The sequence below is a fragment of the Volvox carteri genome (genome assembly GCF_000143455.1).
Source record: "Volvox carteri f. nagariensis unplaced genomic scaffold VOLCAscaffold_12, whole genome shotgun sequence".
Taxonomy (NCBI): Eukaryota; Viridiplantae; Chlorophyta; class Chlorophyceae; order Chlamydomonadales; family Volvocaceae; genus Volvox; species Volvox carteri.
This window is the reverse complement of record NW_003307555.1, coordinates 606,522-631,720: the sequence shown is the minus strand read 5'-3', so window position 1 is coordinate 631,720 and position 25,199 is coordinate 606,522. Positions and strand designations below refer to the sequence as shown.

The window sequence follows — 25,199 nt, the reverse complement described above, 5'->3', positions numbered from 1 at the left end:
TACACTGACACAAAACGTTGCACGTCTGGGCCCATGTAAACCACGACACTTCCGTGTGGATTGGCTACCCGCGCTCCCCATGTCAGGGGTCCTCCCTCCTGCTGTTGACTCCCGGATTGCCCACGCACAAACGCCAAACGTTGGCGCAGAAAACAGACAGGCCATTGTAGTATGGCATCAAACCACGCATAACCCACAGCGGCTTTCAGCAGCAGTACTGCTTGGTGAATGTGACCAGCCGTGTACTCTGTTGCGCATCTCTGGAAAAACAGGCTCTGATAGCTTGCACCACCGTGCACCCCAAAAGGCGGGTTGACAAACACATTGCCCATCCACGCGTTGCACTCCAACAGACCATCGGATTCCATATCGTAATACACTGTCGCCCCAACACGTGTGTTAGCAGCCGCGGACGAGCATGGGTCCAGGTCGATCCTGCCAGGAGTGAACACGCACCAGCTCTATGATACTCAGTGGGGTGAACCACTCCGGACTCTCACTGGAGAGAAACAGGCGCACATTCCCACCCCCTCCGCTTCGAACCATATGGACTCCCTCACCAGACTCGCTATCGCTGATATCCATGTCGCCACGTCGGGGCTGACGATGCGCTGTGCCTCCGGATCCATGGCAGGCCAGGAGGGAGAGGGTTGGGAAGGGACTTTGTTGCGGTTGGGTCTTTTCGCCTAGTAGTGCGGCCTTGAGGCTCCGGAGGGGGGCTTGTCGCTGGGGGGCTCAGTCCGGGTTCAGGAAGTTAGGGTCGCCGTGCGTGCGTTTGTTCAGGTGGCCGTTAGGCTTTCTTTGGGTTCACGTTGTGTGTCGTTCTGTCGCGCGTGTTTTGCCCCGTAAGGGAGTGTTGGTGGGCAGCGCGGTGGAGGTGTAGCGGCCGGTGGGCCGCAGTCGCGCAGCCGTGGTTGGCTGGGGCTATGTTCTTCTGCATTGTAAGGGCCCTTGGCCGCTGGACTCCCCGCTTCCCGTCTCAATCATTCCAAGCACGGTCAGCAAGCACGTCAGAATCGGCAGATCCACGAGAATACGGTTAAGGGAGACAGGAGCACAAGAATGCCCCATTTCCGTTCGTCGTATTACAAACGTCAGATCATCAAATCAGAACGAGACAAGAAATTCAGGAATACGGCCAGCAAGCAGGCCCCTTCGTTAAAGGCGTGCACTTGCGTGTGTGCGGCAAGCCCTCCCATACCATCCCTGGGAGACAGCACCTCGTACGGCGAAAGCCGTACGAAAACGCCGTCTCCCAGTCTACCCATGGAAACAGTTCCTATCAGCCCACCAGCCTGCAGACCAAAACCCGCAGCTTGAGAGAAGCAGGGGCAAGACATGCCGCCCGCCCTACAAACGCTGCAAGGCTTGGCACAGAAGACGCTTTCGGCATCGGTCGAGCTTCATGTTGGGCGATGTAAGGCAGCGGCTTGTCGGCCTTCTTCCAAAGCGGCCTGGCTGATCCCCATCCATACGACGTCATTCTTGGCTTTGCTGGACGCGATCATAATCCTCATGCAGCGAGAAGGAGAGGGCACAAAATTTGCGACGGCCTTGCGCATTCTACCTGCGATGTGTAGTCCCCAAGGGGAAACAACAACAATCCATATCGTATAATCATCATCGTCGTCGTCGTTGACAAGCCTTCGGAAAATTAAACTGCACCAGCGTTACAATCAAATATGCACATAAAATCCATTAACTTTGGTGCGGGCGTGCCCTAATCTGGCCGGCACCTTCCAACAGTCCTGGCAAGTATGGCCGCCAAGTCACCAGAAGGGTCGCAGAAGGTGGGGTTTCTGGAAGGTGGGAATTTCCGCAGCCACGAATGCGCCATTGACAGGGTGGGAAGGTTTACGGCGGCATGTATAAGCGCAGCTCTCTCAATGGGGGTGCAGCTGGAGGCGGCAACACTGTGGTCGGCTATCAGGCACTGCGCCGACCAGAGTACAGAAGGACGATTTTTAATCTGCGGAAAACTCACTTCCCAAAAAGAGCTCACCTTCTCCATGCCTTTTTACTGTCGAGCAGCCCCCACCCCAGCCGCCATAACTACAGTCGAGACGCAAGAAGCGCGCGATTGCAGCGGCAGGTGGTGGGGGCCGCACCCCGGCGCGTGGCCGATTACGATGACGCCGCCGGCGGCGGCGACGCAGTAGCAGCAGCGCTGGCGCCAGAACCCGACCGGCAGGCTGCAAGGACTTCCGACATAGGCGCATGCACGCCAGGACCCACGTCGCGGTGACTGTACAGCACCTACGGCACCGTTTAGCCATCCGCATGCCGTACGAAACGACGCAAAACCATATGGCCAAGAGAACAAGGAAGCCAATCCAGGGGGGTAAAGGACGCAGCGACTTTGTTGGTCGTGTTATCAACTAGCGAAATATGCAGGGGGACGTAATGGATGGGAAAGGACTCGTGCTTGCTGAGGTTTAGGGGCTAGCCAAAACTCAGGAAAAGCACGAGTTTGCGCTCTTAGAGCGGTCCTCAGACACCTCCACCTCCGCTCCCTTTCCTCGCCATGTCAATTCCCGCCCCAGACGGCACTGCGCACCTTTCCGTCGTTCATAACCCACACGCCGCCCATCACTGACGTGCTCTCCGCGTTCTTGGGCGGGATCATCTTGTACTTCTGCAGAACGACCTTGAAGTCCGCCCACTTGCGGGATTTCATGGCCTATACGGGCAATACGTGTTAGGGCATGTGTATGCATGTGTGTTTACATAATTACACAACGTGCGCTTTCAGTGGTAGGCACATGTAACCACCAATGGCAACGGAACGCACCAAAGAAAGCAGAGCACACTATAGCAGGGAAGTTAAAGTAACAATAAACATCAAAAGCACGAAACAAACGCGCTCACGGAAAGCACCCGCGTACAAAATACCCGAAGCCAGGAAATGGGCCGGGCTTGCTTCTTTTAGGGGCAAAGCCTCACATACCAAAACCAAGGAGTACGTTGGGCATGCCCACGTAAAGAACTCATTCGCATTCACTTTTCCTTGGAAAGGCACGTGACCGAAACTTCGCCTCCATCCACCAAACCCCCCCCCCGACCTCCCGCCTCAGTCATCTGTGCTTCGTTGTTCCCCCGGACCTCCCGCCTGACCTCACCCGCCTTCAATGCGTCGCCTCGGCTTTCCCATAACTACCCCCCCGCTTTCCCTCCGTACTCCGTACCTCCCATGCCTGCGGTGAGAACAGCGCCTTAACACCCTCCATGCAACTCAGGTGGCGGTACAGCTTTGGTTCCGGATCCAGCAGTAGCAGCTCGGGAGGGAACGGCAATGCCGTACAGAACTGCCGGCCGCCCTCGGGGCTCCCTGCCAGGTGCGTGTATGGGGGTGGGGGTTGGACAGTGCCGCAGTGGGGTATGAGTTAGGAACTAAGCGGGAAACTCTTGGACTTTAAATAGATCCAGAGGCGTGGTGGATGTAGATGTGGATAGAAAAACTTAAGTCCGTCGTCTTGTAAAGTGTTCATGAGTTTTCAATTTCCTTCAAAATGCGTAGAGTGACGTTGAAATCCTGTAAATCTAAAGATGAGACATCGCCGAGATAAAACTGATAGATGAAATGATATCATCAGCATCAACAACACACATGCAAACAGCGAAGCGCAGACAAGTCAGATAAAACACGCAAATGTTGACGTCGTACAAAATCATGTCGTAGAAAATTAAACAACCACCAATCGCGCGGCAACTGCCAGGGCCGTGTAGCATCGTCTCTCCTCCTGTGTAAACATCTTGACCACCCAGCCAAGAGATCGTAAGACATCACGCCCAGTACCACCGGCCGCGGTCCTCCTCGTGCCACCCCTCACCAATGGCCACCACCATCAGCTTGTAGCCCTCCTTCCCAAACTGATCTTGCGCAAGGAGCAGGGCCTGGGCCTGCTCCCAACAAAACTGCAAACAGCGGTGGCATAACGATGCACTGTCCTGTAAAAACTGAAAAAGGAAACCAATCTTGATGTGATGGCCGAAAAATGAGTAGAGGGACAAGTAAGGGTCAAGATATGCTCAAAGGACCGAAGCGGCTGGCGGACGGGAAAGGAGGACTGGGGGATGACGAGACCACCGCACCCCCTCAACCCCAGAGCTGAGGCCAACCTGCAATCTCAGTTGACTAAGTCAACTGCCGGGCCTGTTCAACCGTAAAGTTTCCCTCCCCCCAAGACAAAAAAATCTTCGCAGCGCGCCAACGATGACGCTCTGGAAACATATTTTCCTTCAGGCAATTGCAAAGCATATGTTGGCAACAATAAGCTTACGCAACTTGTTTGCAGTTTTTGAAAACCGGTGATTTGGGTTGATTTGATTTCAGCACATCGACAGCAACCACCGTCATCATTCTCCCAGCCACCGTTTAACCCCGGCACGAGTAAATTTCAAAACCCCACGTCCTAGTCCATTCGGCTGCAGCTACTCACTGGTCAGCCCAGATGGCGCAGCAGCCCCAGCACTACCCGGCCCCTGATGACGTTGCCGACCGTCACGACGCCGCCCGAGGGGGTAAGTAGTGAAAGGGCCTCCGCGCTGCGAAAACAGAGGCATGTGCGTCGGTCCAGGGAAGGTCATGCCAAGTGAGCTAAGAGTACACGGCCTGTAGCACGAGCTAAGAGTACACGACCTGTACACAGCCTCAACGCTCAACTTGAACAACAAAAACTGAAGCGCTAGCGAAGAAAGCAGATCTCTGCTTCAGGGAAGCCTCACCCATAGAAAGGGTTGTCTTCGGCGGTCAGGCTCAATGGCCCTGCAGGAGTCGCCAACACCGTCACATCACGATACCGCGCCTGCAGGCGCTGCACGCACCGAGGGCACGACATTTTCGTTTGCACAGCAAGTCGGGATTCGGTATATTCAAATGCGCTCTCAGTTTTACATATGCAGCGAAGCCATGACTCAGCCAGGCTCGCCACCCAAGGCAACCAGTGAAACGAAATACAAATGCACATAGCCGCTACTCTCTTGCAAGGGCGGTGATGTAAAGGATGTACTCCATGTGTCCAAGAACTAGGTCGCCAACAAGTTGTTCAACCACACACCGATTCAGCACTCCTCAGAACGAAGTTAGAAGCCCTTGGGACACCAATAGGGCTAATGCGCCGTCTGTTCGTCTGAGAAGCAACCTGCGGTCGGGCCCGAGCTCCGACCCGCAAGGTCGCCATATCGAGCCACTTGAATGTCTTAAGTCCTAATGAGACCTTATTGATTCAACTTAATAGAGAATCATACCAAAATTGCAAAGTTCCGAGTGAAAAGGTGGCCTACTGCAGTACAAGTGTTGGGTTTGAAAGCACGCACAAAAGCCAGGCCCGACCCACCGACCCACCCAGGGACCCCGCACTCACTCCCCAGGCTGATCGGAGCCCTCCCCTACTATTTTCCACTTCAGAACACCTGCAAGGCTTCTATCAAGAGCAACGGCCTTTTGAAGCAGCTCCCTCGCTTCACACGCGTTGCCTTGCTGGAGCTCCAGAAGGCCTCGCGCCTGCCAGATTTTAGCCGATTGTGGGTTCGCAGAGACAGCTCTGTCGAGTACATTGCCACAAGCCTCGTAAGCAAGGCTTTGTGCTCCTTGTTGCATGTATCGCCTCTTGCTCATCTGCGATGCCGATAGCCGTAAGGGAGAGCCCGCTACCGACACGATATATTCGCAAAGTGCTAGTACCTGCGCATAACTTATCCAGGCTTTATCGTTCCCGGGTTCACGGCGGAGCAGTGCCTCGAAAGAACCAACGGCATCGTCATAGCGCTGCGCGCGAGCCAGCGCGAGGCAGCTGTCATAATTTACTGGCTGTGTTTGTTGTTGCGGTATCGCCGAAGATGGAACTGGGACCTCGAACGCTTTGCCCGGTGCAGAAATCATACTTTGCGAGCGCTTCTTCTAGTCCTGAATACAAACCTGTGTATCTCTAATAGTATCAGCGGAATACCTGGGGCTGCTATGGAAGATGTCAGTGTCCATAGGAGGTGGGATCGCATTGGAAGTCGGACTACTAAAAACAGTTGGTCGTGAACCGAAGAGACCCCCACTACCCCCACTTTATGGCCTGTAGACCTCAGTAATTTCAATAAAATGCGGGCTATCATGTTTTACTTTCCGGAACTCTCGCCAAGCATACGCGCCATCGATGACAGTGCAGATCAGCTCTACATGTTGCTCCTTTCCATTAGTTTTGAGCCCCCCAATTTGTGACTTTGATCCCCTCACTTTATGACCATCTGCCGCATCACGGACAGGCTTTGGCCCAAAGAGCTAGACGGCGACCTAAATACCAGTTTCTAGTTTCAGCTGGTTTCAGCACGTTGGGACAGCTTGACACTTTAAAAGTTCACACTTACGTCCCCATACCTTTACTGAGCATACGAACGTCGCCAAAAATACGTCAGTCGTGTGCTGACACTGGGAGACACGCCATGTGTGTGAGCTTACCGATGTATGAGTGTTCGTTGCAGATTTGCCATGACCCACAAATCCCGCGCACATACCCGCGTCTGCTCCTTGATGCGTGTTGACCAACGCCTCCTTAACTAATGCACAGAGAAGAGCACTAATCGCAAGGCGCCACAGTATAATGATTAATGTATGTGTTCCTTTACATACATATCCCAGCAGTTGACTTCATTAGTTTGCCGTACATGCAGACCGTAGATAGGTTCAGATCGCTGCGGTCGTTGCCCATATACAACGCCGTTCATGGCAGCGAGAAAATCAAGGGGACATACATACGTACAAAATTGGCATACTCAAAAATATTAATAAACATAACAGAACGATAGTATGCATTTGCCAAAATAGTACACCGTTTTCTCATTTAAAAAAACGGGCCTCCAGCACTTTAGGTACCATGTTTGCAGCACGCATGCGGAACAAGTAAGCCAAACCACACAAAGCAGGATGAGGCCTCCCTCGGAGCCTTCTCGCGACTCAAACTGATGAAGGAAGGAGCGAGGGGGAATTCCAAGCTACTTCACAAGCCACATGATGTATAGCCATAGGCCGTTCCTACAGTTCCACGTTCCCCTCTCCGTCCCGTGAGTACAAGGACTGCGTAAACATATCCCCTCCTCAAGCATATGACGTACTTGTACGGAATGCAGAACCTCTCAAGCTCATGCTCCTGTACGGAAAACCCGCCAGGTACACTGCCGCCAGAAACAAATCGACAATACCGCAGAACACCACGACCACGACCAGGACTACAACCACCACGCGCTACAGGCGCAAAACCATGCGCAGCACCTCTCTCCCAGTCGCCGTCCACTTATTCTCTACCTTACACTCACGTCTCCCCACAACTTGTTTGGTACTCTGTCGCCACACCTGGCCACCACAACCACATTCGCTGCATATATCCTTTAGCCCTCCATTATATAGCATGCGGAGCAACAAACAAATTTCCGTACATTTCATCAGTACGACAACATGAGATTCTTTGCCCACCAAGAGGTGCTAAAGCTGCCAAAAGCCACGTGCACCACCAACCGCGACAGAGCGCAAGACCGCTAAAAGGATGAACACTCCCGTTTTCCATGCACACAGTCAAACCTATGACGTGTCACAGAATATTATACGTCCTAATATCCTAACAGCTTCCTAATACTATAACTTGATAGATCAAGACTAGAAAACGCAAAACAGCAAAACGAGATGCGGCACACACAACCAACTTGGCATGCCACGGCCCCCAAATCCCAGATCCTGCATCCATGCATCTTCTCTTAGAAGACCCTGTTCCATTCTCTGCTCCATTGTTCCTGAATGATACATACACGCTATAGGTCTGTGCGCAAGCTCGCGCCGTGAAGGCCACTCGGCTATATTTCGCTCTTGTCTGAGTTGGGACTGATGACACACACTTCATGGCGACATACGACATGACTGATGGCAACCGCTCCCAATAACGTAAAAAGAACACACACACATTTTTATTATACACAAAAATGGCAAAAGTTGAGATCCCTCAAGGCGCGACTTTTTTCCACTGCGGCCGCGACAAAAGCAGCCGGCCGGCGCTGTGCGAGCCTCAAGTCACAATCAATGCGAGATACAGCATGCAGAGCTTCATGGTGTGATGCATGCACGTATTGCGCGGTGTGGGCGTCCCACGCGCCCAGGCCGCCATCTTTGCATCACATCTCGGGGTCTCTTAACTCTTTCCCCCTCCCCATCGCGACCTGAGCGGTGACATCGACACGCAGGCACACGCAGGCATCAGGAGCCATCATCCTTCATCTCCCTCCACCAATACTTACATACATACACACATACGACACCAAGATGCCTTCCCCCTTCAGCTGTTCTCCACACCGGTAGTCCGAGTTTAGGCATTACAAAAAGAGGCGCCACGCATGGCCCTGCACGAAGACCTGCTCAGCGCAGCACAGAGGCCCCTCGCGACAATCATATCACCAACGCTCCAATCAAGGACTCTGCCGAGAGCGACAAGCACTTCAGCACCAGAGTCCACGAGGGAAAAAACCGTTCAGTTGCTGCCATTCGGTTGGTTGGTTGGTTAGTTGGTGGTTGCATGGAAAGGAAGGGCGATCCAAGTTGAAGTCCAACAGCCAAAAGAACGGAGGGGTAATCATGATAATATAATGCGACATGAAGGGGTCGAAGAAAGGGAAGTGGGGCAAGGCAGGAGGCACGTGCAAGCCACATGCGCGGAAGCCATCGTGCCGTACGGCGCAAGAATGTACGGCAACACAGCCTGCTCCAGCACGCCACGGTTGAAACAGTACGTACAACCACGGTTGGAGCCAACAATCTAATACAACAACTGCCGTACATGCCGTACATATTATTCAATGTCGCACGAAAATATTCTCGTACATTGCAAAATCCTCGTTCACCACCGACCCTCCCCGGAAGCGCTCTCCTGAGCCCCCTGCCCATCACTCAGACGAGGTGAAGGCAACAATTCCAAAACCCAAGAAACACACACGCACTACCGTAATCAATGCAACCATCGCAAAACCCAAACTCCTCCACGCCCAACCCACCCACCCTCAACCGTACTTTCTTTTTCTGCTACCCAGAAACATCCACAGCCCGCGACCCACATAGCCGCACTCCTCCTACATTTTCTACCCACCTACCGGCCGTCCGACACAATACGTATATCTTCACAATCCCCCGCGGGCAACCCCCTCTCTCTCTCTCTCTCTCTCTCTCTCTCTCTCTCTCTCTCTCACACACACACACACACACACTTTTCTACTTACTTTCCTTCCGTAACCAGTCAGCCGCCCCATGACATTACCCCATCAGCTTTGCCCCCCTTAGAACGGTCGTTTCTAACTCTTGACGTCATCTTTTGAAAACCTTCAAAAACTTAAAGCCTCACACACTCGTACATGTACGTACATACATACGCACACTCGCATCCGTTCCTGCCGGGGTAATTTCAGAAAGTAAGAATACCTGAAGAATTACTTCCTAAAGCATTCGCTTTAGTACGGCAACAACTCTGTGGAACATCCTAGTCCACAGGAGATCCCCCCCCGGCCGTGTGGTCGATCACGGCATTAGTCAGCCGCGCGGGACGGTGCGCCACCCTTACGGCGGCTCTTAGTGGGAGCGGTGGCGGCGGCGGCGGCGGCTGCAGCGGCAGCGGAGGTGCCCTTCAACCCCCCTGTCGCCGAAGCCGATGCCGCTTTGCCGGCTGCCGTACCTGCCTTCCCAGTTGTCGACCCGCCATTCACGCCACGGCCCGCGGCCCCTGGTGCTGCCGCCGACGGCCGGGTCGGGACGATGCCATTTGCCGTACTACCGTTGACGGCGACAAGTGGTTTCGGAGCTGCTGGCGGCTGCCCTGCTGTCGCGGATTTCCGAGGCGCCGCCGCAGCGGAGAGGAACGCAGCCACACCGGCGGCGCCGGCGGCTAGACCGCCGCTGGCGTTGGGGGCGATGGTGGCGGAGGGACCTGATCCAGAACCTTGTAACCCTAGCGCCTTCGCTACAGCCGCTGCAAGAGGTATCCCAGCTGCCGTACTGCGAGCGATCAGGTCCCAAGGCAAACCCGCGATGGCTGCAGCATTGCCAGCGGCAGCGGCGGCGGCGGCGCTGCTGCTGCCGCCGCCGTCAGCGACCATGCCTTCGCCTTGCGCCGGGCCGTTCCCTGTCCCCGCGCCAGAGCTGGCGCGAGACGCCGCTGCCGCTACTGCTGCTGATATCTCAGCGGCCGCCGACGGCGACGGCAGCAGCGGCGCTGCCGTTGACGCCATGGCGGCGACGCCACCGCCGCGTTGCCGCCGCGTTGCTGACGGCGGCTGGCCTACTCCGCTGACGTCATTGCCTGCATCGCTACTGCCGCCGCTGCTACCTCCCTGCGCCGCCGCCGCCACGAGCGGCCCCCGAGAATCGCGCTCATGCGGCCAAGTCTCCCCTGGAGCCTTTCTGAGCACATGGATTCCGATATCCCTCATGATGTTGCGGATCTTTATCGGACCCGTTGCACGTGCCGTACGGCGGCTCCTACGGCACGGTACGACACACATGGCAATAGGGTTTTAGGACAAGGAGAGAAGACGGGGGAGCAACAGCACCGATATAACCGGCACCATCCTCGTTTATACGGTCACGGGTTCCCCCTCCTTCTCCTCGTCCCCCCTACCCCTACCCCGGCTGCCCCCCGCTCGACCAGCTCAATCCAAGTACGCTTTCCCGCTGCCCACCGCTCCAACCTTATTCTCTGCCCCTCCTTGTCTGCCATAAAACCCTAAGACACATAAGATTGTGTTCAAGAGCGCACTCCCCCGGAGCCCCTCGAAGTCCCACTCCGCACCTCCGGCCCTTCGGTACTGGCTGCCCTAGCAACAGACTGGCTCCGAGACCAAGCCCTTGATGAAGACCGGAGGACGTCGCCAGCAACGCCGCCGCCGAGTCAGCCACGCCCGCCGTGCCGAGCGCACGTCGCTGAGCAGCCGTAACGCCGACGGTGCCGGCGGCAGCGGCGGGGGCGGTTATGCAAGAGCCGCCGACAGCCCCTGCCGCCAGGGCCGCCGCCAAAGCGGGGTCCCCCACGCCGCCGCTACCGTTCAGACCGCCAGCATGGAGACCGCCGTCGCTGCTCAGAGATGTGAGACTTGACAGCAGACCGCTACTGCCGCCGCCGCCGCCGTTCCGCGCCGCCGCCACAGCTCGAGCCAGCGCGGTGGCCTTGGCGCCGCCGCCGGGCTGCGCCGCTAGCAGCGCCGCCGTCGCTGTCACCGGCGGCAAACCCGCTGAGGCCGCCGCCGCCGCTGCTGCTGACGGCACGGCGCCCAGCACACTGGGAAGCCCCTGTACAGCACCACCCGTACTGACCAACCCGCCCAGCCCGCCGCCACTGCCGGAACCGATAAGCATGCTCGGATCCATCGCCGCCAATAAAGCTGACGGCGGCGGCGGCGGCGGCGCAGGAAGGCTGATGGACGGTCCGCCGACGGTGCTGACGGAGTCGCTGGCGGACGCCTGCTGCATCGCCAACGCATGACGTTGCCGCTTTAAGATTTGCGTCGCCAAGCTGCCGTTCTCCGGTCGCTTGTTGGGTTTCTTGATGACTGGTGACGACGAACCTGGCGGCATGGTACGATTCCTGACGACGCCAGACGCTGCCGTACTGCCGAGTCGCGAGGCTGGGTCCCCCGAGCGGCTGCCGACGCTGATGGTGCCGCCGACGCCACCGCCGACGCGCCGGTTGAGACCCCCACCCACGCCCAAAGGGCAACCCAGCGACTCCAGGTCTTCCAAAAGCTGTAAGGCGACGCCGCCGGGTAGTACGGCAAGATCCGCCAGCCCACCGGACCCGTTAATCAGCCCAGCAACCCCAGCGCCTGCCGCGCCAGAAGTGACGAGGTTCTTCAACAGCTGCAACCCCGTAGGACCCTTGCTGTTGCCGCCGCCGCCGCCGCCACCAAACTCTGAGTTGCTATGCCGCCGCGGTCGTGCACCGCTGCCGCCGCCGCCGACCCTGCCGCTGCCCGAAGCGGAGGTTGCGCCGCCGTCGCCATTACTGACAATGCCGCGGCTGTCGCTCCCATCCCGTACGGCAGCTGCGGCGGCGGCCGCCGCCGCCGCGGTGCCTGCTGATACGGAGGCGAAGCTTGGATCGTCCAGGCCCTCCACGTTGCTGATGGACTGCCGGCCGCCGCCGCCGTTCAAGGCGACAGAGAGCATGTGGTTGAGCGGTGCACCGCCGCCGCCGCCGCCGGGCCCCGCCAGCGCCCCAAGCGGAAATCCCAATCCCGTCAGCGGCAAGCCATTCAAGATGCCGTTCAAAATGGAGCTTTTCGAAAGGCCATCATGGAGGATGCCTTGCTGCTGCGGCGGCGGCGGACCTGCGCTGGCGTTGGCGGGTGTGCCGCCGCCGCCGCCGCCACTGCCACCCTTACCGCCGCCACCAAGCTCGTTCTTCAGTGCGCCGGCAAGGGCCTCTAATCCGTTGATTCCGTTACCCACACCGTTGCCGACGACGGGCAGGCCGCCTCCGTCGGCGGCGTTGAGCGCCGCCAGGTGCGCAAGAAGTTGTTGTACTAGTACGGACTGCGACTGCAACGACGCACCACTGGCGCCGCCGCTGCCGCCGCCAACAACGCCACCACCGTCGCCGTCTACGTCAACGCCGCCGCCACCTTTTAAACCGTTTGGCAGTGCACCGTTTGAACCTCCGCCTCTGCCGCCGACAAAGCCGTTGACGGCACCGTTGGCAATGGATCCAGCAACTCCCCGTCCTTCCCCCAGTCCACCACTGACCTGCTGAAGGAGATTTTGGATGTGTGCTCCGCCGCTCAAACCTGACGGCTCAAAAGCGGGTGCCGCTGCCGCTGCCGCCGCCGCCACCGCCGCAGCAGCAGACGCGGACGCCGACGTCGCTCCGTTCAAGCCGCCAAGACCCGAGCTCATCGATCCGCTCAGTGGCGGCGGTCCGTTAGCAGCGAAGAGGGCCTTTAGCACATCAGCGGTTATCGTTACACCTCTGGTTGAAAAGCCGTTGCCGCTGATCGGCCCGCTGGGGTCCAAGAACCCGCCGCCTCCGCCGCTGCTGCGTGCCGACGGCGGTACGGCGAACGTGCTCTCCAGGCCGCCGCCGCCGCCGCCGCCGTGATGACCTCGGGAGCTCAACAGGTGGCCGTCCACAACCGCCGATCGGTACAGCCCACCGCCGCCGCTGCCACCGCCGATGGCACCCTTGGCGGCGGCCGACAGCGGCGCCTTTGCAGCAGCAATCCGTCCATTTGCCGTGGCGGCCGAGCCAGGTTGAGTGCTCTGTACGGCACCGCCGACGGGTCGGTCGTTGCCGCCGCCGCTGCTACGGGGAGTAGTACCCTGCGGGATGCCGTACGAAGCACTGCTGCCGTTGGCCATCGCCGCTGCCTGGGCCTGCTGCATCAGAAGATGAAGTATCATTGCCGGATGATGCTGTTGCTGCTGTTGGCTGATGCTGCTCAGGCCTCCGCCGCCGCTTTGAAGAAGCAACTGTTGAAGACTTCCAATGTCAAGCGGGAGCGGTGCCCCACGATCCCCGACGGCGCCGATCCCGCCGTTGAGTTGCTCGTACGGCATCCGGATAGGAACCGGCGACAGTCCGTTGGCGCCGCCGGAATGAGGTGACGGCGGCGGTGGCATGACGCCGCCGTCAATGCGCGTCTTTGGCGGCGGAGGTTCCATGACCGCCATCGCTGGTCGAGCTCGCCGCATGTCGAGGCCTGCGACAGCTGCCTCGGCCAGGAGAACCGCCTTGGCGATCCGTAAGTCGGACCCCGGGGCCCCGGCCAGTGCATCCAAATCCATGCCATCCTCGATCACCTCCATGGCGTCCGCCAGTAGCTCGCGCCAGGGGGTCAGAGGGACAGACCAATGGAACTCCTAGCTGTCTGCCGAGGATTTGGATTGATGCAGGTCGTCCTGCAAATGCGACGAAAGCGCGCGAAATGATTGATGCCTTTGTTTAAGGGCATAAGACAGGAGGCCTAAACGGAAAGGGGAGATGAAAAAAGCAAAGGGACGCATGTGTAGAATTTATAAAGGGAATGAGCGCGGGGATGGGCCCCACTGCAGAGCATGGGCTAGGCAGCTAGCTGGGTCCGGCCGAGAAGCAGAGCGGGCCTGTAACCCGCATGCTCCAAGGAGGGACGCTCGTGCCGCGCAGTGATTTTGGGATGATAACCAAACTATATCGTTAAAGTAGAAGGCCGTAGAACTGCCCCGCAGCGTTGCAAGGACAATGGGCCCACCGCCGATTTATAAGTGGAAGCGGGTATCAGGAACTAAGCGATATACAGCTAATGGAGGTTAATGCGTAAATAATGGAGTCCAAACAATATAGCGCTACGCTGCAAGCATACAGGTATATGTTCAACAATATCCTTGCCCAAGCTAGCCCTGGATAATAGGTCGGAGTTCCCATCGACAAGGTGAACAAGAACAGATATCCCTTCAATATCATTGTCATGCGCTTGCCAAGCAATGCCTGCTGACTCGTTGCTAAGCACAAAAACCGCCTAGGCCAAATCAGTCCATCTCGCCTCGCATTTTGTTAGCATTTGCAATGCCAAGCATACGATCTCCCTTCGTCAGCTTCAAAAAGCCACACGGCAACCGTCGTCACGACAGCACCACAATCGGCGTTTACTCATAGGCACATAGGACAGCGTTGGTCAAAATCAGCGGGTCAAGCGCAAGACGTAATAGTTAAGATGAAAAGATTTCTCCAGCATGTGCGCGTACACAAGTGGTTATGCCTTTGCGGAAGCCCGGGGGTGCGCAATCCAGGACGGGTCGAAAGTTTCCGGCTAAAGTGCACATAGAAGCCCTTCATACCCATGCAGGTTAATACATTTTCCCGGTAGGTGGGTTCTGCATAGAACCGGAAGCCAAAGCAGTCCATTCGACCCGTTGGAGCCATACAGAAAAGTGCGCCCTAGCGATGCCTAAGCCTTTATTTCCGTAGCATGCTGGGGTTGCTGTAACGCTTGTAATCATGCATTACAAGCAAGCGCAACCGGGGCACCCCACCTTATGGCCTTCCGCAGCCTCCCCTCGTCGAATTCCCTCCGAAGATAGCGCTGATGAACCAGAAACAAGGTAAGCTGCTCCCTTCGATCCACTTGGCCCAACTCGGATCCAGATATCGCAAGCGGCAAGTCCGCTGACGGCTGCTGCGTCCAGAGTGCTCAAAAAAAACTATGACGAGCGCAAGGCTGAAATGACTTCCCGCAAGACGATATAGCGGTTGTGTAAATTTATGCTAACAAACTAAGGCGCCGTTGGTTTGGAGTAATTTCTGCCGGGGACCTCTGTGCCGTACCGAGTACCAAAAGGCAGATATCAAGCTCTCCCCGATGCGATTCCTTGCAATGCTATACTTTATTTTACTCTACGCAAAATGATTGGGCGAAACAGCCATAAAAGAAGAGCGTTAAAACGGTAAGGTTGGACGGAGCATCACCACAAGTTCAACACAATTTCTACAATCATAAAGACAGTATAACTTAGCTTCGTTTGCAGAATCAATTATTGAGTCCTTTTCCTACGGTAAGGATGCCTAACTGACACGGGAGTTGTACTAGACGTAGCGAGCTTGGCACTTCAGAAGGGTAAACTCTGAGTATCCTTTTGCCCAATGGGGAAACGCTGCGGCTCAGGCACAATTTTTTTCCGTGGCAGTAGCCTTCGTCGTACATTGAACTGAGGATTTCGAACGCCAATTTCCTTAATACTTAGCAACAAATTTGCAAATAAGTTGCATACTTCACGCGTTCGTCGGCTGCTGGCGGTTTGGTGGACCCCTGTCGTATGGATATGTTTGCATGTACGCGTTTGTGTGATCTATGATTGCACCGAAATAAGGAGTACATATGGAAGCGCCATTGGACTCAAGATACCTCTGGTTTCGCCTTACCGAACTCTTCTGATAGTGCGATAGGAGAAAAAGGCCAGGTGCCGAAGCCAAGCAAGCATCCTTGATTCAGATGTATTTGCGATCACATACTTGCGGCTTAGGAGTTGTTTAGGATTACGATGAAGACACAACTCCGCTTGATTTTCCGACTTGCATTCTGGAGAAGCTTGGATGCATGCATGTGATATAAGGCAATCGTCACATCTTTGTATGCGCGTTGGTAGGAAATGATCTAATTCGCTTCCAGGACGGACATCCTGGCCACGAACTTTGGAGAATCCGCACGCACCCTTTGTCTCACAACAATGCAACAAAATTTAACGCAAACATTTTTTTACATGACCTACAATCAACGTTAGAACAAAGCCAACATCATCGAGAACTGTCCTGCCGTGATGGGGTGAAATCAAGACATTCCGCGCACATCTCGAAGAACATTTCAGTATCGGAGAGTTGCAACAAAGAGGCGTGCTCTTCAATTCACAGCGCCTATGAGTCCCGTGATAGTCTCCCCCAAGCCCTTCGATGTCAGCCACACCACCGGTCGGCTGCACAGCGTAGAAATAAAGTGTAATCCTTCTTGATCCATTCCTGCTACCCTAGCAAGCTCGGTAGCGCTGGTTAGCGCATGATTACTAATTCGTGAGCTGTCATATGCTATTTGGGCCGTCCTTGCAACTGACATTCCACCATCCAAGGCGTGCTGCTCAGTATAAAATGCATCGGCGTCTTTAATGTGCAGACCCGCACATACAGGCGTTAATCGTAAGTGGCTTGCTACCTTCGTAGGTCGACTTGGCGACATCACCCCGCCGGACGAGCTGTGGACCCACAGGCGGGCCTCCGGGCTTCGGGCGCACGTCCTGCACAGACGTTGCAATCCGAGCAATCCAAAGGACAGTCCTCATCAGCTCAAACACCTTGGAACAAACCATCCAGATTGTAACCTCATAACTGGGAGCGGACTGGGCACAGAATCCACGGAAATGTGTTTTTGTGCTTGAAACTACCCTCGGGGTTTCTCACGCTACCCTGAAAAGTTGACCCCCACTCTTCGTCAACCCAAGCCGAGACACAAGCAACAGGAATTAAACATCGGCACTTAACCATATCTCAATATTCGTCCACCTGCCCCCCTCCCCCCGCGTAAACACACACAAACGCACGCATGCAAACCTTAACCCGACGCGGCCCGTTCCACCTCACCCCACCACTGCACCTGGTCGAAGATAGCTACAGGGATGGCCAGCGTGGCCACTGCATTGGGCACATCCACGATGCCGCTGATGCGCCCCTCACAAGGACAACAAGAAAGCAACAGGTACACCTGCAACCAACAACCATCCAGGCGGCTGGCAGAGGTTAAGGCCTGGCTTCTGCTCCCGGCGCGTCCGGGTTCAAATCCGCCTGCCGACCTCTCGGGGTGTTTAAGAGGTGATGAATTGGGAGGTGGCCCCCTATCTTGTGGACGGTGTAGGACGTGATAAAATCAGCATGCGAGCAGACCAGGAACTAAGTTGACGCGCCGTTGATCCGCTAGATTTGGTTGGATGCCGGTGAATGGATTAGGGTGCCCCTCTAGCAGGGGAGAGCAGGGAACTGCCTCGGGAAGGAGGCCACTGGTGAAGCTTAACCACCCTGTAACAACATCAACCAACCAACAACCAAGATCCATCCAAAATTTACTCTACGACCCAACGAACTAACCAAGCTAAGACCCATACAACACATCGGAAACTCCGCCCATCTGTCTCAATACTACGCGTATTGCACGTACCTGCTGCTTGGTGTAGCCGAACTTGGACAAGTAGTCGATGGCGTTCAGCACGGCGCGTTTGTACGCTACGGAGGCGTCCAGGTAGTGCTGCTTGCCTGGCAACGTGAGGACGTTGGTGGTGATCACCCAGGGGAAGGTGGAGTAAATAGTGGTCAAAAGCAGTTGGGGTACAAAAGCAGTGACGGGTGACGGGAGATCACAAAGGCGGGGATGGGTCCATGATGCTGCAGCAAGAAAGGCAATCGGCGGGGAACTGAGGAACTCGGAGAGGCAAGGGCGGTGCTGCGGCGGCCACTGGAAGAGCTAACACCGTATGTGTAACCGGATCCGGATTCCAGCGTGGATCCAAAGTGCTGAAAACAGGGGCCTTCTGGATCATGAGCAACCCCCCTCGTACGCACATACATACATGCATACATGTGTAGGCAGTTGTACACGGTGGTGCGGGCATACAGGAGCGGCTACGCCGCCCCTCAGTTCCCCACCCCCTTAACACACGCCAGGCCTCGGCCGGCGTACTATTATTATTATTATTATTATTGTAGGCAGTTGTAGTACTCATGCACGTGTGTACGCATGTGTGCTAATCCCAGCCCAAGCATTTGGGTCTGCATCAGGAGCTATACGACCGACCATTCCCGTGTCCAGGGATGGTCGGGAGGTGAGGTGAGGTGTGTCAAACCTGTTTCATCTACACTGATTCCCTCGAACACGAGCCACTCGCTGTATCGGGGCTCCAAGGGACCGATCTCGAAGATGGGGTGCACGTGCAGCTTGGTGGGGCCCATGGGCGTGAGGTACTTCTCCATACCGCCGCGGATAATCTCACACCTGCCCGCACACAGATACAATATCCGTACAAATGCGGCGTTAAAAAAAAAGCGCAACAAAACCAGACGAGGCCAACCAGTGTGCGAATTAAGCTCCCCCCCCCGGGGCGAAGATTAAACGAACGAACACAAGACTCAGATCCAGTCAACGCTGTGGGCCCGTGGATGGACGTGGCAATGGGCCTTGTCACGCACAGCTCCATTTATAAGACTCGGTGCGCAGCTGCGCACAAAACACAGACGCGCTGAAATGTGTGTGTGTGCATGTGTATGTGTGTGATTAAAATGAACGCTCGATCGGTGCGTGGGGATGATCCCTCACCATAACCCCGTATGGCCGTACTACTGTACTGCTGTCGTACGCACTTGAGTTCAAGGAAGCCGCTCATCTCTATGGCGCCGCAGAAGGAGACCTCACCGTCACCCTGACTGAAGTGCATGTCACCTTGTAATGGGGTGGGTTGGGGGAGTGGAAATGTGAGGAGTGCGCATCAGGGTTTTGCATGCCCGGCGTGGATGTTGATCAAGATGGTTGCGAAAGGGGAGTGAAAGGAACGGAAGTGAAGGAACGGAAACGTGACGGGGTAGAGCAAGGTAGAGCGAGAGAGGGCCGGGGCAGTGTACGGCAGTGTACGGCAGGATTAATTGGAGAGATGGAGCAAAGTAGGATGGGTGGAGGGGGAAGCTGTGGGATATGGGCTGTCGTACATGCGAAACAGCCCCCCGCGACTGCCAGGGGACCCACGGGGCATCGTCATCACAACATTGCAACCCTCGCTTTTTGTGCCAGCCTTTCCTCCCGCCAAGCCAAGTCAAGCTCAGCGCAGCACTGCGCAGATAAGGACCAGCACCCTTCCCCACACCCATCCCGTACTGCTCACCCATGGACAGATTCGCACCCTCCACAAATACCGGGAAATAAACCTGCGCAATGAGGTGGTTGGGAAGGTTGGAGCGGTTGGCGATCGACGGTTAGCGGTTGGCGCGATGGCGGTTAAGGGAAAGACTTATCTTTGGAGTGGGATATTTCGTCCCGATAGTTTCCCCCCTGGGAACGGAAGGGAGGCCGGTAAACGCTGCAGCGAGAGGGCTGCAGCGAACTCAGCGCGGCGGGGGTTTGGAAAATACCAGGTCGCCATTGTACTTAGCCCGTAGGTCACACACCGATATCCGCAGCCAAAACAGGCAACTCAGGGCTTTCGGTCTCGGGATCATAAAAGCAGGCTTGTGTGTCGTGATTCACGCGCATAATACAAGCGATTAACTTTTAGGTGCGCATATATCCACCTGAGCGACGTTGTCGTTCCCGATCCTCCAAACACACAAACACACACAGACACACATACACACACAGACACTCCCCACCTTGCAGCCACGGCTGAGGTTCTTGATGTCACAGTTGCCGCCATTCTCGCGACCGGGAATGGTGCGCGCCGCCTCGCCCGCCACACGCGACCAGTCGGGCGAGTTGGCAGAGATACCCCCCAGCAACGCCCCCTTGGGCTCAGGAAGCAGCGCTGCGGAACAAGAGTAAGATAGAAGTTAGAAAGGGGAAGTTAGAAGGTAGAAGGTAGAAAGGGGAAGTTAGAAGGTAGAAGGTAGAAAGGGGAAGTTAGAAGGGGGAAGTTAGGAAGGGGTGTCGCGGGGCGGCCGAGATCCTCGAGGAAAACATTGGTTGGCATGTGGATCGGCCCAAGAGGGTCCATCACCTGCCGACCTGCAGATTTGGATACAATGAGGGAACTTCTTCCTGACGGCCTAACACGTTTTCCAAACGACTGCACGAAGGCCCTTGTTGCTATTGCCTGAACGTCTGGTCTGTCTGTACGGAGTACGGCACAAGGCGGGTCTGGCGGGTATAAGTCGTTAGGGCTTCTCACGGGATCTGCATCCGCCGATCGGTACTTTTCTGAAGTCATGATATAACTAACACACACGTGATGAAACACACACGTGATGAAACACACACCTAGGGGCCGCGTGTGCAGCACACCGCCTAGCGTGGTGGAGCCCTCGCCGCCCTCCACAAGAGCTCGCTCGCGGTCGTTCCAAATCTTGAGCAGATCGTGGCTGGGGGCGGTGCCTTCGTGGGGGAGAGCGGGAGATGGGAACCCGGGAAAGGGGGGAGGGAACCTCGCAACGGTTTTGCGACGGTCGGACCGTTGGGGCGGTTATCGTGCCTGACATGCCTGTTAAGATGCCTGTGAAGTCATTTGCTGCTAAATAGGTCGGAAACATGGGTCGTGGTCGTGTCCCGGGCGTTGAGCTCAAGTCCGAGCTATACGCATATGCGTACTCCACACGTATTCCACCTGGCCCACCTGATACACAGCACTTGGCTTATTATTACATACGGCACACCGTGTCTTCTCAGGCGGTCGTAGTCGATTAGTGACCTTGTTTCCCTCTACGTCTATTGCTTGGATGCTAGGACTTTTGCGTTTTACCATGTTCCTAATCTAGTAGCTTGTGGCTCTTGGGCCTCTGCTGGCTCGTGTATGGGCACTCGTTACACCTCTCTATCTGGGTAACTAACGCAACCTGGAGGTGTATGTAACACACATGGCCACGCACATACGAACCGCAAGCGGTGCAACCTAATATGTAGGTACATCCGTACAATCCACACGCACACACATACACACACTCTGTTTACACATAAAATAAACCAAAAGCAGCTGGAACACCACCTTGCTCACCGATCAACCCGGGATGGATGAGTCCGGCGAACCGCACTCCCGGAATGTGGCGGGAGGCGGCGTAGACGCCGTCGAAGTACCAAATGGCTTCACAAGGGCGAACGGATGGAAGGCGGGAGAGGAGGGAGAGCAGTTAGTCAGGCGCGGCCCCGAGCTGCCAGTTGCTTTGTATATTCCGTCGCGTGGTATCGTGCATCGTATCCATCCCTTGTTGATCAGGATTTACCCCCGTACATGTACATGTACATGTACATGTACACGCACATACATACATGATACACGTAACATTCATGCTCACATCCATCTTCCTAAGCAGAACCGCAGCACGAGGCATGTATAAGGCCCAGATATATCGGCCATCAGATGCTCACAGAAGCTTACAGGGGCTATCTCCTAAATAAGACACGCTCAAATACACACAACTTTACCCGTGTAACCTCCTGCCGCAACCCACGACCCCACCTTTGGTGGCCTCGGGAAAATGATCCGTAAGGAAACCACCGCCATTGTCGCGGTCAAAAGTACCTGTACAGCAGCACACCACGGCCGTCCATCACAGCAAAGCTCAAGGAAAACGCGCTCTGGTAAATGAAATCATCGATGAGAACCAGCCATGGCGGCCTTTATGCTATCCTGGGCATCATTCCGCTGTGCTGCGTGGGCGGTACAGTCAGGCATGGTACGACACCCTTCAAGTCTTTTGTATTATTGGCGGGCTTTTTATTAGTTTCCTTCCCGCCTAAATCCTAAACCCTAAAACCCTAAAACCCTCTTAAACCTACCAGTGTATCCCCACTCGTCTCCAGGGAGGGGTCCCAGGTTGCACAGCTCCACTGCCAGCAGGTCTCCCGGCTGGGCGGGGACCCCCTGCTCGTCCACAATTCGGATCGGGCCCGACAGGTAGTGGCAGCGGCTCAAGTCCACATGTCTGGTGTGATGAGGCCGGCCGCCGTGGCGGGGTTGGGCGGGGGCCCGGATTAGAGTTACGAAGGAAACGAACGGCGAAACGCTGGGGAAAAGGAGAGGGCGCGAACAGATGGACCACGCCCGCATAACGAATGTGAGTCATGTTTGGTTGCGGACCCAGAAGACAGGTCGTCGTTGAAAATAATTTGCTTCAGAGTAAAAGCTATATCTCTTGCGGCTCAATCAACCCGAGCTACCGCCGTAGCATGGGTTGATTGATTGATTGATTGTCAGGTGAACTGGGGACGCAGGGGCTTGTTGGGCTAAATCCCGTGCTTTGTTGTTTTCTCTCCGTCCACTATTTGTCCAAGAGACCCACGGGTCACATAGGCGGACAATTAAGCTGTCCGAGCTTAACAGTGCTATAAAACGCACTTCACGTCTTCAGCGCTGTCGTCGTCCTTGATCTGGCCGCCTGTCCAGTCTATGGTCTCGACACGGAACAGGTCACCCGTCTTCGCCTCCGCCACCTGATGAAGGGGAGTTGGGGGAATTACGGCTAGCTTTAAAAAAGGATGGATAAACATACATGCTTACATACATAGATAGATAGATACATACATACACACACATATCACCATGTATTAAAACAACCTAAAAACTGAAGTGAATTTTTTCCTACGTGGGACTTATGTTTTCGCCTCTGCAATGTGAAGGGACTTCCGAAGTTTGACATAGGCGGTTGGAAAAGGACTCCACAACCCAAATGAGCAGCCTATCAGTTCAATCAAGGGTTGCAAGGCAAGGGATTAATAAGGAGGGAAACCATGACTGTGGAATGCTCTTGCCAGGACTGTGGAATGCTCTTGCGCTCGTGACTTCAATTTCATTTCATCGATATCGGATGGAGGCCAGACGGCGGCGGGGAAGGTGCAACGGCCGGGGTAAAGGGCCCATATAACCTCTCTACTCCCGCCCAATTGACACACGGCCTTAGTTCTTCAGTTAATGTAAGGGAGCCCATGCATAGTTTTCCTTCAGGCTCTGCTCGGCGCCCGCCCGCCTGTTGTACATCTCCCCCTCGCCCACCTACCGGTGGAATATCCGGATGCCAACGATTGTGCAGCTTCTGCTCCTGCTCCCAAGGCGCCTTCTTCACATCGACCTGTGCCGCTCGTCAATTTGACCATCGAGAGAAAAAAACAAAATCCGAGGGGAGGAAAGACGAGAGATAATGTTAAAACTTCTCAATTACCTCTGACCTTTAAAACATATTTAACAAATTACATTCATACGAACACGCCAGTCGTGAGAGGGCCTTAGGTATGTCCGCTGGGAGACGCGATGGAAAATTGTCCGCTGCTTTTGGTTTGACCGAAGTCTTATTGCCAATACGCGAATCAGTCCGGCTTGTGGTCCGGTTGAGTATACCCTAGGAAATGACCCAGTGAGGCTGTTATGCTCATACATAAGCTAGGGGTTTGGGCCGGAGGATATTGTGATTCGAGAGAATTGCGGTGTACGGCAGGTCATGGCAGGGGCGTCGCCAGACAGGGTTACGTTACCTTGACAAGGGGGATGGGAGTACGTGGCGGCATGTGACGGAACCTGCAGAGGCCAGCCAGGCGGGACCAGCAAGACGCGCCAGCGGGATGCGCACGAAGGTACGCATGTGAAATGCACGTGCAGAAGCTATCATCCGCGCAGCTGGTGATATTTCACATCAAGAGACACCGTACGTGAAATCAACAGATAATTAATAAATTTACATATAGTGAAGCACCTGATTTGTGCTGCCAAACGGGCTTGGTAATCTGTGAATACGACGATGGTTCTATCGGTTGTATTGGCACGTGCATCGCGAGGCAATCTCGTGGAAATGCAAAACTGTTGAAACGTGTTTGATAAGTTGGGCCGATATTTAGGGGTTCATCGCAAATTTTAATCTAGGTCTGCCTAACCATGCGGCGATGTTGTTTCGCCTGAAAGTTTAGCAACTCCACTGCTACGCGTGCATTGGAGTCATGGTGATCAAGGTAAGATACATACGTTACATGCACATGCGCACCTTGTCGGCGTTGCTAACGCGGTGCAAAGCCCTAGTGCTGTCGGACGTTCAAGAAGCGATCCTCCTGTTTTCAGGAATGCAAGGTGAGCTTGCGGTCAAATATCCTCTCAAATATTCAATCATACAACACATTTTCACTGGGTTTCCGTCGCATAGTCATCAGGCAAAATTCCTGCGTTCCTGCAAGAGCTTTTTGTACGATGGTTATCATTTGGACGGTCCGATTGGTGTATTTCCTAGTATCTATTTTCAAAAAAAAATTTGTTAACCTCGGTTTAACTTCTACCAAACGTTTTAATACACCAGATATGAAACTTTCAAGTAATTCGCCCTTGGGTCAACGTCCAACCCTTTCTAGGAATCGCAGCTTAATAACTCTCGTGAAAATCCTAAGCTTATTTCCATTTACGTTTCAGATGGCAACACGCTGATTCTATCAACTGTGGGTAGCGTTCCCTCTGACAGCAAGCTACTATCACTTCTGGATTCGTTCTTGCTTTGAGACATGTGCATAAACAACACCCCAGAGTGAATTAAGCATTTAAAAGATGAGAACAAAGTACAATATGGCCGCCTTCGCTGACAGCTCCGCTTGCAGCCGTGCGGCTCACGGCTGCAACGCGCTTACTAACATGGCCCGTCAGCGGATACAATGCTGCATGGAGGCGTTTCGGACCCATGATGCATCCACGATGTATTCCATTATCGAATGAAATAATTCTAATATCTTAATCGAAAGCCGTTGTCCAACCACAAGTTATCGTGTTACTAAGTGTGGCAGCACAGCCTGGCACAGCTAAGTCTTCATTTACTGGCACGATCGAGCGCAGGAACGCGCTGCTAGTGAGGACAGCGACCTTTTATACGGCGTGCGATTCAGTAGGATGGAAGGTTTCCCAAACGGTGTAGTAAAAGGTTTTACAGAGATGCAATTAGCAACAGCGGAGTCTGTATTCCAAATCAACACACCTTCCAACAACCAAAAACGCAGCCGGCAACAGTTGCAGTGCAAAGCAT

At 55.0% G+C, this 25,199-nt stretch overlaps 2 protein-coding genes across 2 annotated transcripts; both read right to left on the bottom strand.

Moving 5' to 3' along the window:
• Positions 1–1,073: 1,073 nt before the first annotated feature.
• VOLCADRAFT_104125 (uncharacterized protein) lies at positions 1,074–5,881 on the bottom strand (the record flags this gene model as incomplete). Its single annotated transcript, XM_002948894.1, has 7 exons — positions 1,074–1,567; positions 2,003–2,256; positions 2,558–2,680; positions 3,186–3,328; positions 3,831–3,915; positions 4,476–4,545; positions 5,364–5,881. The coding sequence occupies 6 exons, from the start codon at positions 5,879–5,881 to the stop codon at positions 2,125–2,127; spliced, it is 1,071 nt and encodes a 356-aa protein (XP_002948940.1). The 3' UTR covers positions 1,074–1,567; positions 2,003–2,124.
• Positions 5,882–9,546: 3,665 nt separating this feature from the next.
• Positions 9,547–24,862, bottom strand: VOLCADRAFT_104124 (uncharacterized protein; the record flags this gene model as incomplete). Its single annotated transcript, XM_002948893.1, has 21 exons — positions 9,547–10,495; positions 10,806–11,835; positions 12,340–12,486; positions 12,895–13,807; positions 15,017–15,159; positions 16,657–16,765; positions 17,122–17,229; positions 17,680–17,903; positions 18,362–18,510; positions 18,876–18,954; positions 19,391–19,433; positions 19,875–20,026; positions 20,479–20,592; positions 21,209–21,295; positions 21,671–21,733; positions 21,991–22,136; positions 22,550–22,644; positions 23,208–23,279; positions 23,680–23,722; positions 24,183–24,246; positions 24,811–24,862. The coding sequence occupies 21 exons, from the start codon at positions 24,860–24,862 to the stop codon at positions 9,547–9,549; spliced, it is 4,782 nt and encodes a 1,593-aa protein (XP_002948939.1).
• Positions 24,863–25,199: the final 337 nt, after the last annotated feature.